Source organism: Rhinatrema bivittatum, chromosome 13 (genome assembly GCF_901001135.1).
Source record: "Rhinatrema bivittatum chromosome 13, aRhiBiv1.1, whole genome shotgun sequence".
Taxonomy (NCBI): domain Eukaryota; kingdom Metazoa; phylum Chordata; class Amphibia; order Gymnophiona; family Rhinatrematidae; genus Rhinatrema; species Rhinatrema bivittatum.
In genome coordinates this window covers 34,953,382-34,971,062 of record NC_042627.1, presented here as the reverse complement: position 1 = coordinate 34,971,062, position 17,681 = coordinate 34,953,382, and the positions used below count along the sequence as shown (strand labels likewise).

The 17,681-nt window shown below is 40.2% G+C and overlaps 1 protein-coding gene across 1 annotated transcript in view; it reads right to left on the bottom strand.

Moving 5' to 3' along the window:
• The window catches only part of MTMR10 (myotubularin related protein 10), a 144,446-nt gene that overhangs the window by 114,043 nt on the left and 12,722 nt on the right, over positions 1 to 17,681 (bottom strand). The window contains 1 exon segment of the mRNA XM_029575968.1: positions 1,562 to 1,698. Within this exon segment, the coding sequence (XP_029431828.1) occupies positions 1,562 to 1,698 (137 nt within the window).

The window sequence follows — 17,681 nt, the reverse complement described above, 5'->3', positions numbered from 1 at the left end:
AGCTAGGGATGACTGGGTGAAGCGGTGTGTGTTGGGTATACGAACCAGAGTCGTTCTTCAGCCTGGCAATATTTTTGGCCCATTGTTGTTGGGCTCTCAGAGACATCCTGTCGCAGAGAAAAAAAAAAAAAGAAAAGGTGCGAGAGAGAGAATCCGCATCTATGAGCTGCGCGGGAAGAACAAAAACCAACGGTTGGGTAATCACGTGGGAACAGCTGCGCAGAGCACAGCTCTGAATCTGTGGAGAAAGTTTTCCTGCTTTGGGCCACCAGGGGGATGTCCCAGACAGCATGGCTAATTCAGCCTGCTTATAGACGGGAAAAAAAGCATTTTAACAAAACTACTTGCTTGAAAGGCATCTGGTAACATGTTTATAGTACATGTGGATATGTTTTTAGACAATATCCACCCAAACGTCCTGCAGAATTTATCATACTATGTACAGTCTGGAGCTGCTTTAGAAATAAAATCATTTTCTATTAGAGTAGCATGCTCTTTTAAATTTGTGTGACCAGGATTCCATGGAGTTTCAGAGGTATTTATATAATTAATGTGCAATGTTACTGATGCCCAACCTAGAAAATACATGGTGCATGGTTTCTTAGCAAGAACAGGAAAAAAAAAAACCCAAACAAACCACACACTAAAGCAGGGGTCGGGAACCTTTTTGGCTGAGAGAACCATGAACGCCACATATTTTAAAATGTAATTCCGTGAGAGCCACACAAGACCTACCAAATTAATTTACTACAACCCCCCACCCTCATGACCCCCCCCAAGACCTGCCAAAAGTCCCTGGTGGTCCAGCAGGGGGTCCAGGGCTCGCAGACAAATCTTTAATAAAAAAGTAAAAATCTAACAAAAACCCCCACCCTCCTGACACCCCCCAAGACCTCCAAAATTAATTTACTACAGTCCCCCACCCTCCTGACCCCCCCTTTCCCCAAGACCTGCCAAAAGTCCCTGGTGGTCCAGCGGGGGTCCAGGAGCGGTCCGGGAGCGATCTCCTAGACTTGGGTTGTCGGCTGCCAGTAGTCAAAATGGCGCCAACGGCCCTTTGCCCTCACTATGTCACTGGGGTCGACCAATGGCAGCGGTAGCCCCTGTGACATAGTGAGGGCAAAGGGCCGTCGGCGCCATTTTGACTACTGGCAGCCGACAGCCCAAGTCCAGGAGATTGCTCCTGGACCGCTCGTAGACCCCCGCTGTACCTCCAGGGACTTTTGGCAGGTCTTGGGGGGGGGGGGGCAGGGGGGGGGGGGGTTGTAGTAAATTAATTTTGGAGGTCTTGGGGGGCATCAGGAGGGTGGGGGGGTTTTGTTAAGATTTTCACTTTTTTTTTTATTAAAGATTTGTCTGCGAGCCAGATGCAGCCATCAAAAGAGCCACATCTGGCTCGCAAGCCATAGGTTCCCTACCCCTGCACTAAAGGCTGGCTAAAACTGAAATGATCACATTTTCAGCGGCTCTTTCTGAAAATGTTTTTCTTTCTATAATAATTATTCCCCATTATAAACAGGTATATCTACTAAGCACTCACCCAATGGCTAAAGATACAAACCTGAAGTGGCATAGGGTCATCTGTAATGAAGGAAATCTTGAAATTTGTGCAGACCAACTTTCCCCATAGATCAAACTGACTTGTATCTGTTGCAATGCATTTTCTCACAAAGTTTACTTCATTTACCATGATTTCTCCTACAAAAAGAATACAATTATATTTGTTAAATGAAAAATAAATACACTCAATATATAATACCGATTTTCCCTTGTTCTCTCTCAATGGTAAATGCCCAAAAAAACCTTACTTTATGCTCACGAATTTATCAAATCTTATACAATCTTATGTTATTTAAATTTTATTTCATATTTCAAATTGAAAACTTTTTGAAAATAGTTTCATAATGTTTTCACATGTTTCAATTATTCATTCACACTATCCCTATAAACCCCCAATGCTCCACTAAACCTCTATTAAAAATACATCCATTTTTTCAAACAATATAAAAACATCCTTATTTATCTAACACCAAAGGACTTTCTGCTTGTACGCAGGACAAAATTTTCACTTAGAACGTCCATGACGGCATGATGGTAGGGAGGGTGGGGGTATTTAAATTCTAGTAGAGGTGCGGTATTGCTCACTGCCGCAGAGACACTAGCAGGAGGAAGGTGTGGTTGAATGAGATCAGGCGAGTGTAAAAAGGTTTTCATTTAGGGTTTTTTTGGAGAGGGATAAATAGCGATATGTAAACTGGGATTAGGAGGTATTTAAATTAGACCGAGGTCGGTTGAATTGGCTGTTGTAAGAATAGGAAAGTTTAAATTGTTGTGATAGTAACATTGTGGGTGGTATGAAAACATTTGTATGTAAGGAGTGGGGTGGGTAAAAAATAAAATACCTTGAGGGATATTTGATCAGCAGAAACATTGATATAGGCACATTTAAAGTGGAGGATAAACTACATAGTTATATATATACACATTATATGTTTTCAGACAGCCCGGAATACGGTGGAAGTCTGCTTCTATAGCCTAGAGGCATTTGAAACAATGAAAAGCGGGCGGAATGAAAGTATATTAAAGCCTTTCTAGCAGGGGAGAGGCTTCTGAAACAAAGCTCTGCACAGCCGAGAGGCATTGGAAATAAAACCTTGAAAAGCAGTCCTGATGAAAGTGAGGAGAGGTTTTTGAAATAAAGTGTTCTGCACAGCCGTTGGGCATTCCACTGTGGATTCAAGTTGACCGATTTGATTCTAAATTGCTCCTGATGCAGGCGGGATGCCACTGAAACGCCATGGCGTTGGGCATTTGAAGAACTGGGCTTTTGAAGCGGTGTCAGAACATTACACAGTGAGGAATTGGCTATGTTGGGCATTTGAAGGAATATTGGAATATCACACAGAGAGGAATATTAACAAGTTACGCCACTTTGGCAGGAATGTGAATCCGTATACGAAAAGGAGGTTTGATATATACGGGCCGTTCTAAGTGAAAATTTTGTCCTGCGTACAAGCAGAAAGTCCTTTGGTGTTAGATAAATAAGGATGGTTTTATATTGTTTGAAAAAATGGATGTATTCTTAATAGAGGTTTAAGGGAGCATTGGGGGTATTTATAGGGATAGTGTGAATGAAGTGTGAATGAATAATTGAAGCATGTGAAAACATTATGGAAACTATTTTCAAAAAAATGTTTTCAATTTGAAATATGAAATAAAATAATTTAAACATAAGATTGTATAAGATTTGATAAGATGTGATAAATTCGTGAGCATAAAGTAAGGTTTTCTTGTTTTTTTGAGCATTTACCAAATGAAAAATAAAACCTTTTCCAAAACATGCACTAAAATAAGCAATTTTTGATATATTAAGTGCCTTTAATCTAAACTATTACAGCAGCAATTCTAACCTATTTGGCCAAAAGGAGAATTTATTTTAATTTTTTAAATAGAAGATATTTTCTCAACACCACTAAGGGGCAAGACCTGGTCTTGGCCCCACTAAGGGAAAGAATGTAAGGATAAAAACACTGCCAAGAAAGGGTAAACCGCTTTATACATAGAAGTGTCCCACACTTCTATGTATAAAGAAGTGTAGGACACTTCTTTATACATAGATTGCATCCACTTATGCTGAACAGATACATAACATGCTAGTGACCTTATCAGTCCTTACTACTGCTACACACTAAGAATTCCTGAGCAGGAGCCAAATTGAACAGGCACATTTAATGTCATCAAACACCCTCACATCAGTATAAATGGATGTGCCATTTCCCCTTTCTAAGATAACCCATAATAGTGCCTCCTCCCTTCCCCATAGCCCTTGCATTTCAGTACTTTAATGTTTTGTACAAAGAGTGCTATGCTTTCCTGCCCTATCTGAACAGAATGTGTGGTTATAAAACTCAGTCATGACTCATTGCACCACATCTCTGCAACTTCAACAATATCCAAATATGTCCCTGCTATTAAGGCCCTCAAAACTGGATTGATTTATTTCCTGCCTGTTATGATGAAACTTAGTATAAGCTATATAAAAGTTACTAGAGCCTGAAGTTTTTCCAACGCTGTTGGCTGAAGCGACCCCCACCAAAAACGTGACCTTCCGGGTAAGGTACTTTAGCTCACAAGAGCTTGGAGGCCTAAAGCAGCCTTTCAAAAGCCACACCAAGACACTGCAGGGAGACTGTTGGGGCCTTCAAATGAAGCAAGCACCACATGAATCTTAGAAATAAAGAATGTACAGAAACCTGTCTTCTTTCTACGTCATGGTGGTATGCACGCACCAATTGCACCGAAGCATACCCTAATAGCGTTAGTTTTAAGTCCAGAATCTGAGATATGTTGAAGGTATTCAAGCAATTTTTATATGAGGCAGGAAAAAGTATCTGGGGCCTTCGCCTCACACCATAAGACCTACTAGTGCAGGGGTGGGCAACCAGCATCTCATGTGCTGCATGCAGCTCTTTCCAAGTGCAGCTCCCAGCTCAAGTCCTCCTCCACACCAACTGATGTACGCGCAATTTTGTCTGCCTTCTGCATGTGGAAATCCTTCCCCTTCAATGCAGCCAGCTTGTAAACTTACAGTTTCTGCTGGTGAGCTGGCTGCTGTGAAGGGTCTGCATCCTTCTGCTCAAAAGTCAGATTTGGTAAGCAGCCAATCGGAGCAGCATCCAAGTGAGACCTGCCAGTATCAGACCTGCCCTTCCTGCAGGGAAAGCCCAGCCAGTGAGCCAAACACCAAGGAGGATTACAGGATTTTCCCGTCATGTTTCCTCCCCGCCAAAGCATTTCAGAGCTTCAGCTGAGCCCAAAGTGCTGCCCAAACTCCCCCACCCCAAAACAGTGCAGGTAAGCTAGGAAACACTTCAGCCACCACTTCCCCTCACATGGGCTCTCTCTACAAGTGGGAGGCAGCCAGGAGATCTCCAACAGCTGCCTCACCACCTGCCATTGCTTCCCTCTGTCTCTGGGCAAACACACCAATACCTGTTCTTAATGGACCCAGCCTGAATCCCCTCGACCACTAATGTAAGTTAAAACTTTTTTTTTTTTTTTTTTTACTTCTACACAGGTGGCTGTTGCTCTTCTCCCCCCTCTGGAATGCACAAGCGACAAGTATGTGAGTATGTGTGTCAGTGAGAAAGTGAGACAATGTGCAAATGAGACCATGAGCATGTGTCTGACAGTGTATGAATGAGTCCATGAATGTGCACACGTGTGTGCATGAATGAGTCCCTGAGCATGTGTATGAGTGTATAAGAGTCTGTGGGCATGTATGTGAGAGAGAGAGAATGTGCAAGAGAGCATGTGTGTGCAAGTGAAGCAGAGAGCATGTATTTGAGTGTGTATGTAACTAATTCAATGAACACTGGTATGGAAATCAGGGGTATTTTACTCAGCTTTACTTACTGGGTGTTTTTGATGTGTTTTCTGTTTTGAAATATTTTATTGGTGTTTGGGAAACTTTTTAAAAAATGTTTTTAAATGATTGGATGTTCTATTGATCAGCTATTTAAAAATATGTATTCTTTTCGTTGCATAGTTTTACTATTTATTACAATTAATGTTTTATATTTCTTTATTTTATTGTTGTTTTATGAGGAATAGTGATGTTTTATTATTATTGCACTGCATAACAGGGTCTAGCTTATGGTGGTTTCCAGTTCAGTTTTTGTCTGCATGTTTCTATTTATATACTTATGGTCTCTATTCTGTATTTGGTGGGGTCTCTCTGTGTTCTGCATGTGTGAGGTATTCTGTTAATGCAGGGTTGGTCACTCACTGTTTCGCAGGCTACATCCACTACCTGTGGAACCTGCGAGTCTCTTCAAGAGTGTTGTTGCTTAGAAGAGGTGGGAATAGAAAAGGAAGGGAGCTGCTGCAGACTGTGGAAAGGCTTGCAGCAAGCAAGAACTTTACATAATAATATGGTAGTAAAAGGGCAGGAGGCATTGAGTGAACACATGAGCAGCAGCACAACAGCAGACATGCATCTTTGCATCTCAAGGATAGACACTGTGTGTTTGGGGAAGAAAGAGTGAGTGCAAGTGTGCCTGGATCTGGGAGAAAGAGGGAGCGTGCGTGTGTGTGCGTCTGGGAGAGCAAATTGGCCTTTTTCTTTTGGGCAGGGCTTTCCCCTTTCCTCTCATAACAGGCATGGTGGCTCTTAACTTGTGAAAGGTTGGCCACCCCTGATGTATGACAAACTCTAGCACCAGAATGGCTTTGCACATTGATTTGTTTGCACTTTCTTGAGACATGCTTGACTAGCCAATCATCCAGATAGGGAAACACATGCATCCTCTCTATAGGAACAGATACACCACAACCACTGAGAGCCTAATTTCTGGTAGTCTGCTAATATTACCAAATGCGCACATAAGTGGGTCTGCAGAGATTTATACATTATATGGCAGGATCTTCACAGTTTATAAAATATTGTGTATTTGTCCCAAAAATACATGTATATTTGTAATGTAGGAAAACACACTTTCTAAACCCTTTTAATAAATTATGCACACAAACTTTACATGTATAATTATAATACATGCACATAACCTAAATTTATATGTAGCAGTATGTACTTTATAAAGACTGCACATACTCCGGTTCTGAAAATAGATAGCTGAGCGCATTCTTTGAATCACCAGTTTGCCAACACCTCCACTAGTTTACACAGACTGTCAAGCACTTAACTCAGAGCTTTCAACCAAAATCTGAAGTCCCAAGACAAGTGCAATTTAACTTCCATGACTTAGGGACTGATTTACTATGGCTTTTCTCCCATTCTGTGTCTATGGAATAAATGATTAGCAAAAGAGGCCCTTAATTAGCAGGTAAGAGAATAACAGACAAATTTCATCTTTGTACAAAAGGTTCTTGGACCTGTATATGTAGCCAATCATTCACTCACCAGCTATAAGACTTGGACATGTTTTTGGAAGTTTGCAACTAGTGGTGTCCCACAGATAGGCAAGAGGGCATTCATTTCAATTCATAGAAGCCTTGATGAAGTTTCAAATTTGCATTAACTCAACTGCTGCCACGTGCCCAATATATGGGGTACATTTTCAAAAACAGCACGCGAACAAAAGTAAGCTGGTTTTTATAAGATACGCGCGTAACTTATAAAATCCGGGGTCGGCGCGCAAGGGGGTGCACATTTGTGCAACCTGCGCGCGCCGAGCCCGGCGTGCGCTGCCTGTTCCCTCCGCCTCCCCTCACCTTCCCCTACCTAACTCACCCCCCCGGCCCTATCTAAACCCCCCCTACCGTTGTCGGCAGATTTACACCTACCCGAGGCAGGTGTAAATCTGCACGCGCCAGCGGGCTGCTGGCGCACCATCTCCTGACCCAGGGGCTGGTCTGGAGGCCTCGGCCACGCCCCCGGGCTGGCACCACGCCCCCGACACGCCCCCTCCCCCCTTTTATGAAGCCCCGGGACTTATGCGCGCAGGGCTTTTAAAATCCGGCCCTATGTGTACATTTTTTTTGTGCAATTAACAGCAGGACAAACTGCTGATGCAGAGGGCATTTTCAGCATACATAAACTCATATTTTACAAAAAGGATTCTCTCACAAAAATATAAAAAGGATCATTGTACTATCAATTCAAAACAAAAGTGACATTTTACAGTTAAAAGTTTGAATCATATGCCTTTACTTTCTAAATTGTTGATTTTTGTACATGTTCAATGATGAAGTTTTATTTAAACATTTAAAAATAAATAGTGTGAACAGTTTAAAAAATGTATTTTATTTTTGCAGTCAGAGCTGTGAATCTTTATGAAAAATTTGCCACAGAATCTTTAAAAAAAAAAAAAAAATCTGACTATACACCCACCCACTGTGCTCATTACTTCAAACTTGCTTAATACCACCAGACTCCAAGGAAATGCGACTTACCAGCACTAGGAAGCAACCCTTTTCAGGAATGGTCTCTACCCTCTGGAACTCACTAGCTTTAGACCAGTGTTTCCCACCCTTCTCCTGGAGGCATACCTAACCAATTACATTTTCAGGATATCCATAATGAATATGCATAAGATAGATTTGCATACCCTGGATCTCCAATGTATAAAAATCTCTCTCATGCATAATCATTAGTGTTATCCTTAAAACCCAACTGGTTAGGTGTGCCTTCAGGAGAGGGTTGGGAACTCTCTAGACATCAGGCTAACCACAGACCATATCACATTCAGGAAGAAGCAGAAAACTTGGCTATTTGTAGCAGCCTTTTGCCCACAGCCGGAACCATGAACTTCCAATTTAGGCTACCTCAACAGTGACCTCAGAATAAATTCTAGTCTTGCTCCACTATTTATCAGCTTTGTATTCTTATTTGCATGGAATTTCCTATTGATTTACATTTCTCCACCATATTTACTACCTTTCTTTGCATTGCTATTTTGTTTTAATCTCCTTTGTATTCTTTAATTGCATTCAGCTTTTTTTTTTTTGTTAAGAATGAGGCACATACAACTTGATTAGCATAGAGGTATCCTTTGCGATTTGATGCATCTATACTAATCACAGGTTGTATGTGCCTTATTCCAAAGTTTATATATTTTGTATACATACATATGCTTTTTATATTTACAATGAAAATAAATAGAACTATTGGCTACATAAGTATGATCCTGCCTTTTAAAAATAAAAGAAATCAGCAACTTGCCCCCTATAAATTCTAGGTTAGGATTTTAAGTTTTTTTTTTCAAAAAAGTCTATATCATATTCCCTAAGATAGAAATTTCTATATAGAAGCACAGACTGTATACCATTTGCTCCATAAATATTTTTGAGAACTAATAACTTAGGTGCATTTGGCATGCAACATGTGCCAAAAACAAATTAATGTATGCTACCGAAAATATAGAAAAGGCAAAGTGTGGAAAATATTAATGAGCTGCATCACATGCAAGTGCATGCAAAGCAGCTTATTAATATTTAAAAAGCTTAACAATCCTTATTAATCCTCAAAATATTAATTACGATGGAACCCAAGTGACGGTATACAAAAACCAATAAATAAATAAACAAACAAACAAACATCTCAAGAGATCTAGCTAACTTTCCCTAAGAGCCCTGACAGACTAATGCACTTACTGATGGTCAAAGGCCTCTCCTCCACTCCTGGCCCACTCTTTAGAAATGGGGCAAGTAGCTCGAAGTTTGCAAGCCCCTTTCCCAAAGAGAAATTTTTGCCCCCCTCTTGAAAGGAGTAATTGCCTCCCAACTAAAGACCTCTCCCTCTTAGCAGAATTTCCCACCCTTGAAAACTGCAGTGCCTCTATTTATAAAGAAAAGGAGTCAAGAGCTTAGACTGCAAGTGACAAACTGACCCATATCATAAGCCAGCGGAATGATCACATTAAAACATTGATATCGAGGGAATAACCATATACAAAACGTAACCCTTCAAAAACACCAGTAATTCCCTTCTTCACCACTATTCCAGACAAGGAGATAAATGGTGTCTGCTAATATTTACTATCCAGCAAACCTTTGGTAAGTTTCCCTAAGCTTAAACCTTGTAAACTGTCTTTACATAATTCAGAAGATTAAAAAAATATTTAACACAATTCATTTTAGTGGGAATGATCTGGACTGAATCTGAGCCAACTCTGTTCTGGTTTCTGCTCGGCAACATAACTGAAATTAGAATGTGGGCATCCAAGAACAAGTATGTTGGGTTTTGGTTTTTCATCCTCCTCTCTCTATTTTTTTTTTTTTAACCAAAGCATAAAAATACGACTGTGATAAAATATTTGTCAAATAAAGGAAAATTATTTGTAGCATTATTTTCTACTTTTTTTCATACTAAGTCATCTAAACTCGTCTAGAATTTCCAGCTTTTGATATATTCCTCCTACATCAAAATAGATGCAATCTATACCACAAAAACCTCAGAACAGTAACACACCCAGAATACCACCTACACCTTTGTTTTCTTAATGTCACAGGCTGCTCTCCGTCACACTGCTAAAATAAGACTTTGAAAAATATGCGTAGAGCAAGTGTCTCATTAGGTTTATTTTGATCGTTGGTATTTTTCTGTGTACTGTACTGCCTTCCATCTTATTTTCTTCTCATCTGCTAATTAACAGACGGCCTCCAGTACTTTCCCAGTCTCTTCTTCCTAATTTTTATTTAAGAATTGCTTTGGCAACACAGCGTTTTCATCTTTTGCAAAACAAAGCTGTACAGATAGCCATATGTAACTGGAAAACTACATTTTTAGATTTAGATCACCTTATGGAATACACAATTACAGCAAATACATTTCTGAATTTACAATCCTTAAAGCAATCTACTAACATTACTAAACAGTGCTATGCAATTTGATGGCAAGGAAAACATTTTTTATAAAAGAAGAAAACACTTGCAAAGAATTCAGTGTGCACCAGACTCATAATTCTCTTTTTTTTTTCTTTAAATTTACTAGGCTTGATGAATCACAATTCTTACATAAGTATATCAATGCGATGTACATAAATTTAAAAAAATACATTCCTTACATTAAAGCTAAAAGTGAGCAATACAATTTATAGATTCATAATCTATAACTAAAATTAAAAAATAGACTTAAACAATGAAAATAAAAGATAGACATACAAACTATAGTAAACTATACAAAGTAATATTAAATATCTGTTTAAATACTTGGAACGTAGATATCTAAAATCAGATAATCAGTTCATCTTGGAAGGCCTTTGTGAAAAGGAAAGTTGAGGGGCTTCCTAAATGTTGCAGTTTTTTTCAAGGCACGATGCCAAAGGAAAAGAGTTTCAAAGACTGGGCCCCAGATGATAAAAATCAGATTTCACAAGTGTTTTCCAGTCTCATCAGTTTAGGTGAGGGGAGAACTAGAAGCACTAGTTGTAAGGAATGTAGAGTACATGTAAGTAAATATGGGAGAAGAAGACTGACAAATATGAAGGAGTACCCCAGCAAAAGGCCTTGAAAAAGTTAGACAACCAATCTTGAATTCTATAAGACACAGGAAGCCAATAACGTTTGATGAGAAATGGCTTGATGTGATCACATTTCCTCTTACCGAAGATTATTTTAGCTTCTGTGTTCTGTATTGTTTGAAGTCTGCAAATTTGGTTGAAAGAGAGTCCATGAAGAATGGCATTGCAATAGTCTAGTCTATTGAGTATAAGAGAATAGGTGAGCATTTTAAAGTCCTTAATTTCAGTCTTCTAATGAACCGTAAGAAAAAAAAGAGGATCGCTGAACTAGAAACATATGAAGAGACTTTGAGTGAAGAATCTAGTTGTACCCCTAAAGAAGTGACCGTATTCTTCAGAGGTACTGGATTCTAGCCATGATAGGAGTAGGTAAGTCCACCTAATCGCTATTTCTGGTAAACTCAACAGCCCCAAATTTTTCAGGATTAACTTTTAAGTTTAGAGGACCGAAACAAAGTGACAATCTCAGAGAGGCAAATATTGAATTTATTAAGAGTCCCCTTTTTTTAAATAAATACTAGCAAGAACCTGAATGTCATCTGCATAAATGTAGCTGCTGAAATCAAGACTCTGTATCAAAGTTGTGAATGGAGAGATAAACAAATTGAAAAGAGTAGGAGAAAGGGCTGAGCCTTGGGATACCCCAAGTGAATAGATAACACTGATGAATTCCAATGTATTTGAAACGTTCTTTGTTCTAGGAAGGATGTGAACCAGAGAAGGGAAGTGTCTTGAATACCAATGTTGGAAACATGGTTGAGAAGAAGCTGATGGTCTACTGCAGTGGTTCTCAACCTTTTTTCTATTGGGCCACACCTGGCAGATAATTCTTACAGGTGCTGAACACTTGACCATCACAGGGCTAAATGCAAAACATACTCTGCATCCACAGGAAGCCCCTCCTGCCCCCCCAAACAATGGATGCAGAGCAGAACTAGGATAGTTCAAATACAACTCCCTATATAAAAAAAAGATTCTGGTGCTATCTCAGTAACAGAAACACAAACTCTCTTTTGTAAAATACAAAACCTGAAAAAAAACCAAAACCAAAACACAAAAAACCCAACATCCATACCATTGCAACACTAATTGCAAGAAATCAAACAGCAATAGCCTTTCCTACAAAAAGGCAGTGTAGCACCAATAAAACGCAACAAGAGAAACAAATCTCTACATACTAGTAAAATACCTCACCTCAGTCATACATGCAAATCCAACCTTCACCAAATACAGAAAAGACCACAAATTACAAATGTGAAGACAAAAACTGGAATAGAAACCTCAAAAAGCCACTCTGCATGCAGTGCAAAAAACTGGAGAGCTAGAAACAAATACATATCCTCCTACACTAAGCAAATTACAAACAGGCCGATTCAGTAAAAGTCGCTCTCCTGTGCGCGTGATTCAGTATTTAAATGAGGGCCCACGGTAAAAGAGGCGCTAGGGATACTAGCGCGTCCCTAGTGCCTCTTTTTTTTGACAGGAGCGGCGGCTGTCAGCGAATTTGACAGCCGACGCTCAATTTTGCCGGCGTCTGTTCTCAAACCTGCTGACAGCCATGGGTTCGGAAACCGGACGCCGGCAAAATTGAGCGTCCGGTTTTCAAACCACGAGCCGATTTAAAATGTTTTTTTTTTTTCCTTTGGGATCTCCTTTGCCAGCTCCTGCTATTCTGGGCTTGATGGGATGCAAGCTTTATCCTCCCCTGCTGAGTCTGGGAGTGATGCTGCTAATCTCTTCATCCTGTGGAGGGTGGGGATGCTGGGAAAATGAAGGTGAAACAGAGAGGGAGTATGGGGGGCTGCTGTGCAGGAAGGGGTGGGAAACGGGGTCAGGGTAGCTGGGCAGGCAGGGAGATTGAATGAAAGGGGGTAGAGAGAGTCAAGCAGGGGAGAGAGGGAGATCAGGAATGCTGAGCAGGGATATGAGTGAGAGCGGATGATTGAAAGGGAGTAATTGGGAAACGTGAAGGATGATGGAGGCATGGAAGGGAAATGATAGGGTGCAAGAGCCATAATATGTCAGTTTTGGGAATGTGCATTTCTTCTCTCTTTCTGTACACCCTCCGACTTAATATCGCTATGATATTAAGTCGGAGGGTGTACAGAAAAGCAGTTTTTACTGCTTTTCTGTATACTTTCCCGGCGCCGGCAGAAATTAACGCCTACCTTTGGGTAGGCACTAATGTCAGAAAGTAAAATGTGCGGCTTGGCTGCACATTTTACTTAGTGAATCGCGCGGGAATAACTAATAGGGACATCAACATGCATTTTCATGTTGAGGGTGCTTTTAGTTTCGGGGGGGGGGGGGGGGGGGGGGGGGGGGGGGGGGTTTGGACGCGCGTTTTTGACCTCTTAACAGCGCGCTCCGCCGGAACACACTGTATTGTACTGGCCTGAAAGAGAAGAAATGCACATTCCCAAAACTGACATATTATAGCTCTTGCACCCTATCATTTCCCTTCCATGCCTCCATCATCCTTCACGTTTCCCAATTACTCCCTTTCAATCATCCGCTCTCACCCGGGCTGATAAGGAGGCAGCCATCTGCTGGCCCTGCGACACACCTGGTAGTAAGAGAGTTTGTGTTTGTTACTGAGATTTAAAAAAAAAAAAAAAAGATATTCTTATTCAGGTGCTAAGGGAGTTGTATTTGAACTATCCTAGTTCTGCTCTGCATCCATTTTTTGGGGATGGGGGGTGGTAGGGGGAGGCGGCTTCCTGTAGCTGCAGAATATGTTTTACATTTAGCTCTGTGATGGTCAAGTATTCAGTTTGCCATGCCTGTAAGAATTATCGGCCAGGTGTATCCCAACAGAAAAAAAGGTTGAGAACCACTGCTTTAAAATATGCTACTTGCTTTGGAGATTCTTAAATCTAACCTCATGATTCACTCTATTCTAGCATTGTTTCTTAGAGAGCGCAAGTTGTACAGCAAACAAATATTATAAGATGGGGGATTAGTAATCCCCAGCACATACGCCACTACTCAGCACACTGGCAACCCTGATCCTCCCTGCCCACCTACCCTTCTCCCACAGCATACCTCAGATATCCACCTCCCTTCCCAACCTGCAAACCTCTGATCTATTTTTCCCTTCCCATCTACCACAAGGCAATGGTATCAAAAACAAGATTCAGCTGGAAAGGAGGGGTCCCCCCTCACTCTTTGAATGGCATCTGAACATCTCAGAGCAAGATGTTGCTGTTTTTTTTATACTATGCCAAAAATAACTATTGTCGAAACTGCTACAAGATGAAAGCAGAAGTTATTTCTTTGGTCTTGTTAAACTAGGATGTGATAGAAAAGAAAATTCATTTTTTAGCTCCTCAAATGGTGGCATGATTAATCACCACCTGCACAACCCCTGATTTTATCTAAAAATGTTACCTACAGCTAATTAATAGTAATCGAGGAGGATTACAGGTAAAAAAAAAAAAAAAATAGTGGATGGAAAAAAAACAAACCACAAAAAAACCCCCAGTTTGAGTCTACAAAACATACACAGACTTGTACAGATACAAAGACTGCCCCTGCTCTTGGAATTTACAATCTAGTCGAGACATACAAGACAAATATTCCTCCTTTACTTTACTATCCAAATTTCATTGAGATTTGATGTCATCAGTTCCTTAAATGTATGTGCTCCAGCTGCTGATCTTAGTGTTTGGACAATTGCCAGGTTCTTGTGGCCTGGTTTGGCCTCTGTTGGAAACAGGATGCTGGGCTTGATGGACCCTTGGTCTGACCCAGCATGGCAATTTCTTATATTCTGCTTATAACTACCATGGAAATAAAGGGTTATATATGAAATGAGGAAGGCTGCTATATAAACATAAAATAAGATCAAGCATACAAGAATAAAAGTACAGTAACATGAAAATCTTAGTCATTAAAAACAAAAAGAAAATATAAATGAAAACAAAAACTAGCAATTATATAGGAACACTAAAATGTAATAATCCATTTTATCATTTTCTAGTTCTACTGTATCGTTTTTGAGATGCAGCAACAAGAATTGCACACAGTACTCTAGATGTGGATAAAACATGGAGTGGTACAGAAGTATTAGGAATTAATAAGTGAATGGAGAATATCCTAACATTGTTTGCTTTTTCGACTGCTGCCACAGACTGCACCGAAAATTTCAATGTATTGTTCACGATGTTGCCTAGATACTTTTCATGGACAGTGACTTTTAAAATGGAACCTATCATATAACTACAGTTTGGATTATTTTTCCCCTATGTGTATCACTTTGCACTTGTCCAAATTAAAATTTCACCTCCATTTGGATGACCAGTCTTCCCAGGTCCTCCTGAAATTTCTCACAATTCATTTGTGATTTAGCAACTTGGAATAATTTTGTATCATCTGCAAATCTGAACACTTCACTTATAGAAACATAGAAATGACGGCAGAAGACGACCAAATGGCCCATCCAGTCTGCCCAGCAAGTTTCGCACTTTTTTTCCCCTCATACTTATCTGTTACTCTTGGCTCTTAGTAACCTTTTGGTTCTATTTCCCTTCCACCCCCACCATTAACGTAGAAAGCAGTGTTGGAGCTGCATCTAAGTGAAATATCTAGCTTAATTAGTTAGGGGTAGTAACTGCCGCAATAAGCAAGCTACACCCATGCTTATTTGTTTACCCAGACTATGTAATTCAGTCCTTGTTTGTTGTTGTCTGTATATAGATCCACTTTTCTTCATTCCCCCTGCCGTTGAAGCAAAGAGCTATGCTGGATATGCGTGAAGTATCAGTCTTTCTCCCGTGCCATTGAAGCAGAGAGCTATGCTGCCCGTGAAGTATCAGTCTTAAGAACATGCCATACTGGGTCAGACCAAGGGTCCATCAAGCCCAGCATCCTGTTTCCAACAGTGGCCAATCCAGGCCATAAGAACCTGGCAAGTACCCAAAAACTAAGTCTATTCCATGTTATCTTTGCTTGTAATAGCAGTGGCTATTTTCTAAGTCAACTTAATTAATAGCAGGTAATGGACTTCTCCTCCAAGAACTTATCCAATCCTTTTTTAAACACAGCTATACTAACTGCACTAATCACATCTTCTGGCAACAAATTCCAGAGTTTAATTGTGCATTGAGTAAAAAAGAACTTTCTCCGATTAGTTTTAAATGTGCCACATGCTAACTTCATGGAGTGCCCCCTAGTCTTTCTATTATCCGAAAGAGTAAATAACCGATTCACATCTACCCGTTCTAGACCTCTCATGATTTTAAACACCTCTATCATATCCCCCCCTCAGCCATCTCTTCTCCAAGCTGAAAAGTCCTAACCTCTTTAGTCTTTCCTCATAGGGGAGCTGTTCCATTCCCCTTATTTTGGTAGCCCTTCTCTGTACCTTCTCCATCGCAATTATATCTTTTTTGAGATGCGGCGACCAGAATTGTACACAGTATTCAAGGTGCGGTCTCACCATGGAGCGATACAGAGGCATTATGACATTTTCCGTTTTATTCACCATTCCCTTTCTAATAATTCCCAACATTGTTTGCTTTTTTGACTGCCGCAGCACACTGAACCGACGATTTCAATGTGTTATCCACTATGTCGCCTAGATCTCTTTCTTGAGTTGTAGCACCTAATTTGGAACCTAAAATTGTGTAACTGTAGCATGGGTTATTTTTCCCTATATGCATCACCTTGCACTTATCCACATTAAATTTCATCTGCCATTTTGATGCCCAATTTTCCAGTCTCACAAGGTCTTCCTGCAATTTATCACAATCTGCTTGTGATTTAACTACTCTGAACAATTTTGTATCATCTGCAAATTTGATTATCTCACTCGTCGTATTTCTTTCCAGATCATTTATAAATATATTGAAAAGTAAGGGTCCCAAAACAGATCCCTGAGGCACTCCACTGCCCACTCCCTTCCACTGAGAAAATTGTCCATTTAATCCTACTCTGTTTCCTGTCTTTTAGCCAGTTTGCAATCCACGAAAGGACATTCCCACCTTTCCCATGACTTTTTACTTTTCTAACTTCAGTTAGTCAGCCAGAGTGACTCACTGCTCTCTTGATTAACAAAATGTTGGTACCTATTCAAACCAAATCACACTACCTCAACACCTTTCCAAGGTGAGTAACTGAGCTGAAATTTTCAACCTTTTTACTTAGGTATACACTGCTTCTAGTTTATTGCTAGCTTCTGGCTACTTTTTTTTTTTTGGGGGGGGGGGGTTGTGTGTTTTTGGTGTTTTTTTTTTTTTAAATACAAACACTCAGTTCTGCTTACTAGCTGCCTTATTGACTATATAAAAATACAAACAGTCTAACTTGTTTATTCACTGCCTATTAAAAGCACAAACACACTAAATAATATTCCCAAATAGTTAACTTTGCCCCAATACTTTTAAAAAAGACAATGTCCCAAGCAAAAAAACTTACTAATTCCTTTCAGCCACCAGCAAGGTGAGCCTCTCCTCTCAGTGCTCCCCTGCCGTTGAAGCAGAGAGTTATGCTGGATATGCATTGAAAGTGAAGTATCATGCTTATTTGGTTTGGGGTAGTAACCGCCGTAACAAGCAAGCTACTCCCCCGCTTTTTTGTGAATGCAAATCCTTTTTTCCACATTCATTCACGTCCTCTAGATTTTATGGATCCACAGTGTTTATCCCACGCCCCTTTGAAGTCCTTCACAGTTCTGGTCTTCACCACTTCCTCCAGAAGGGC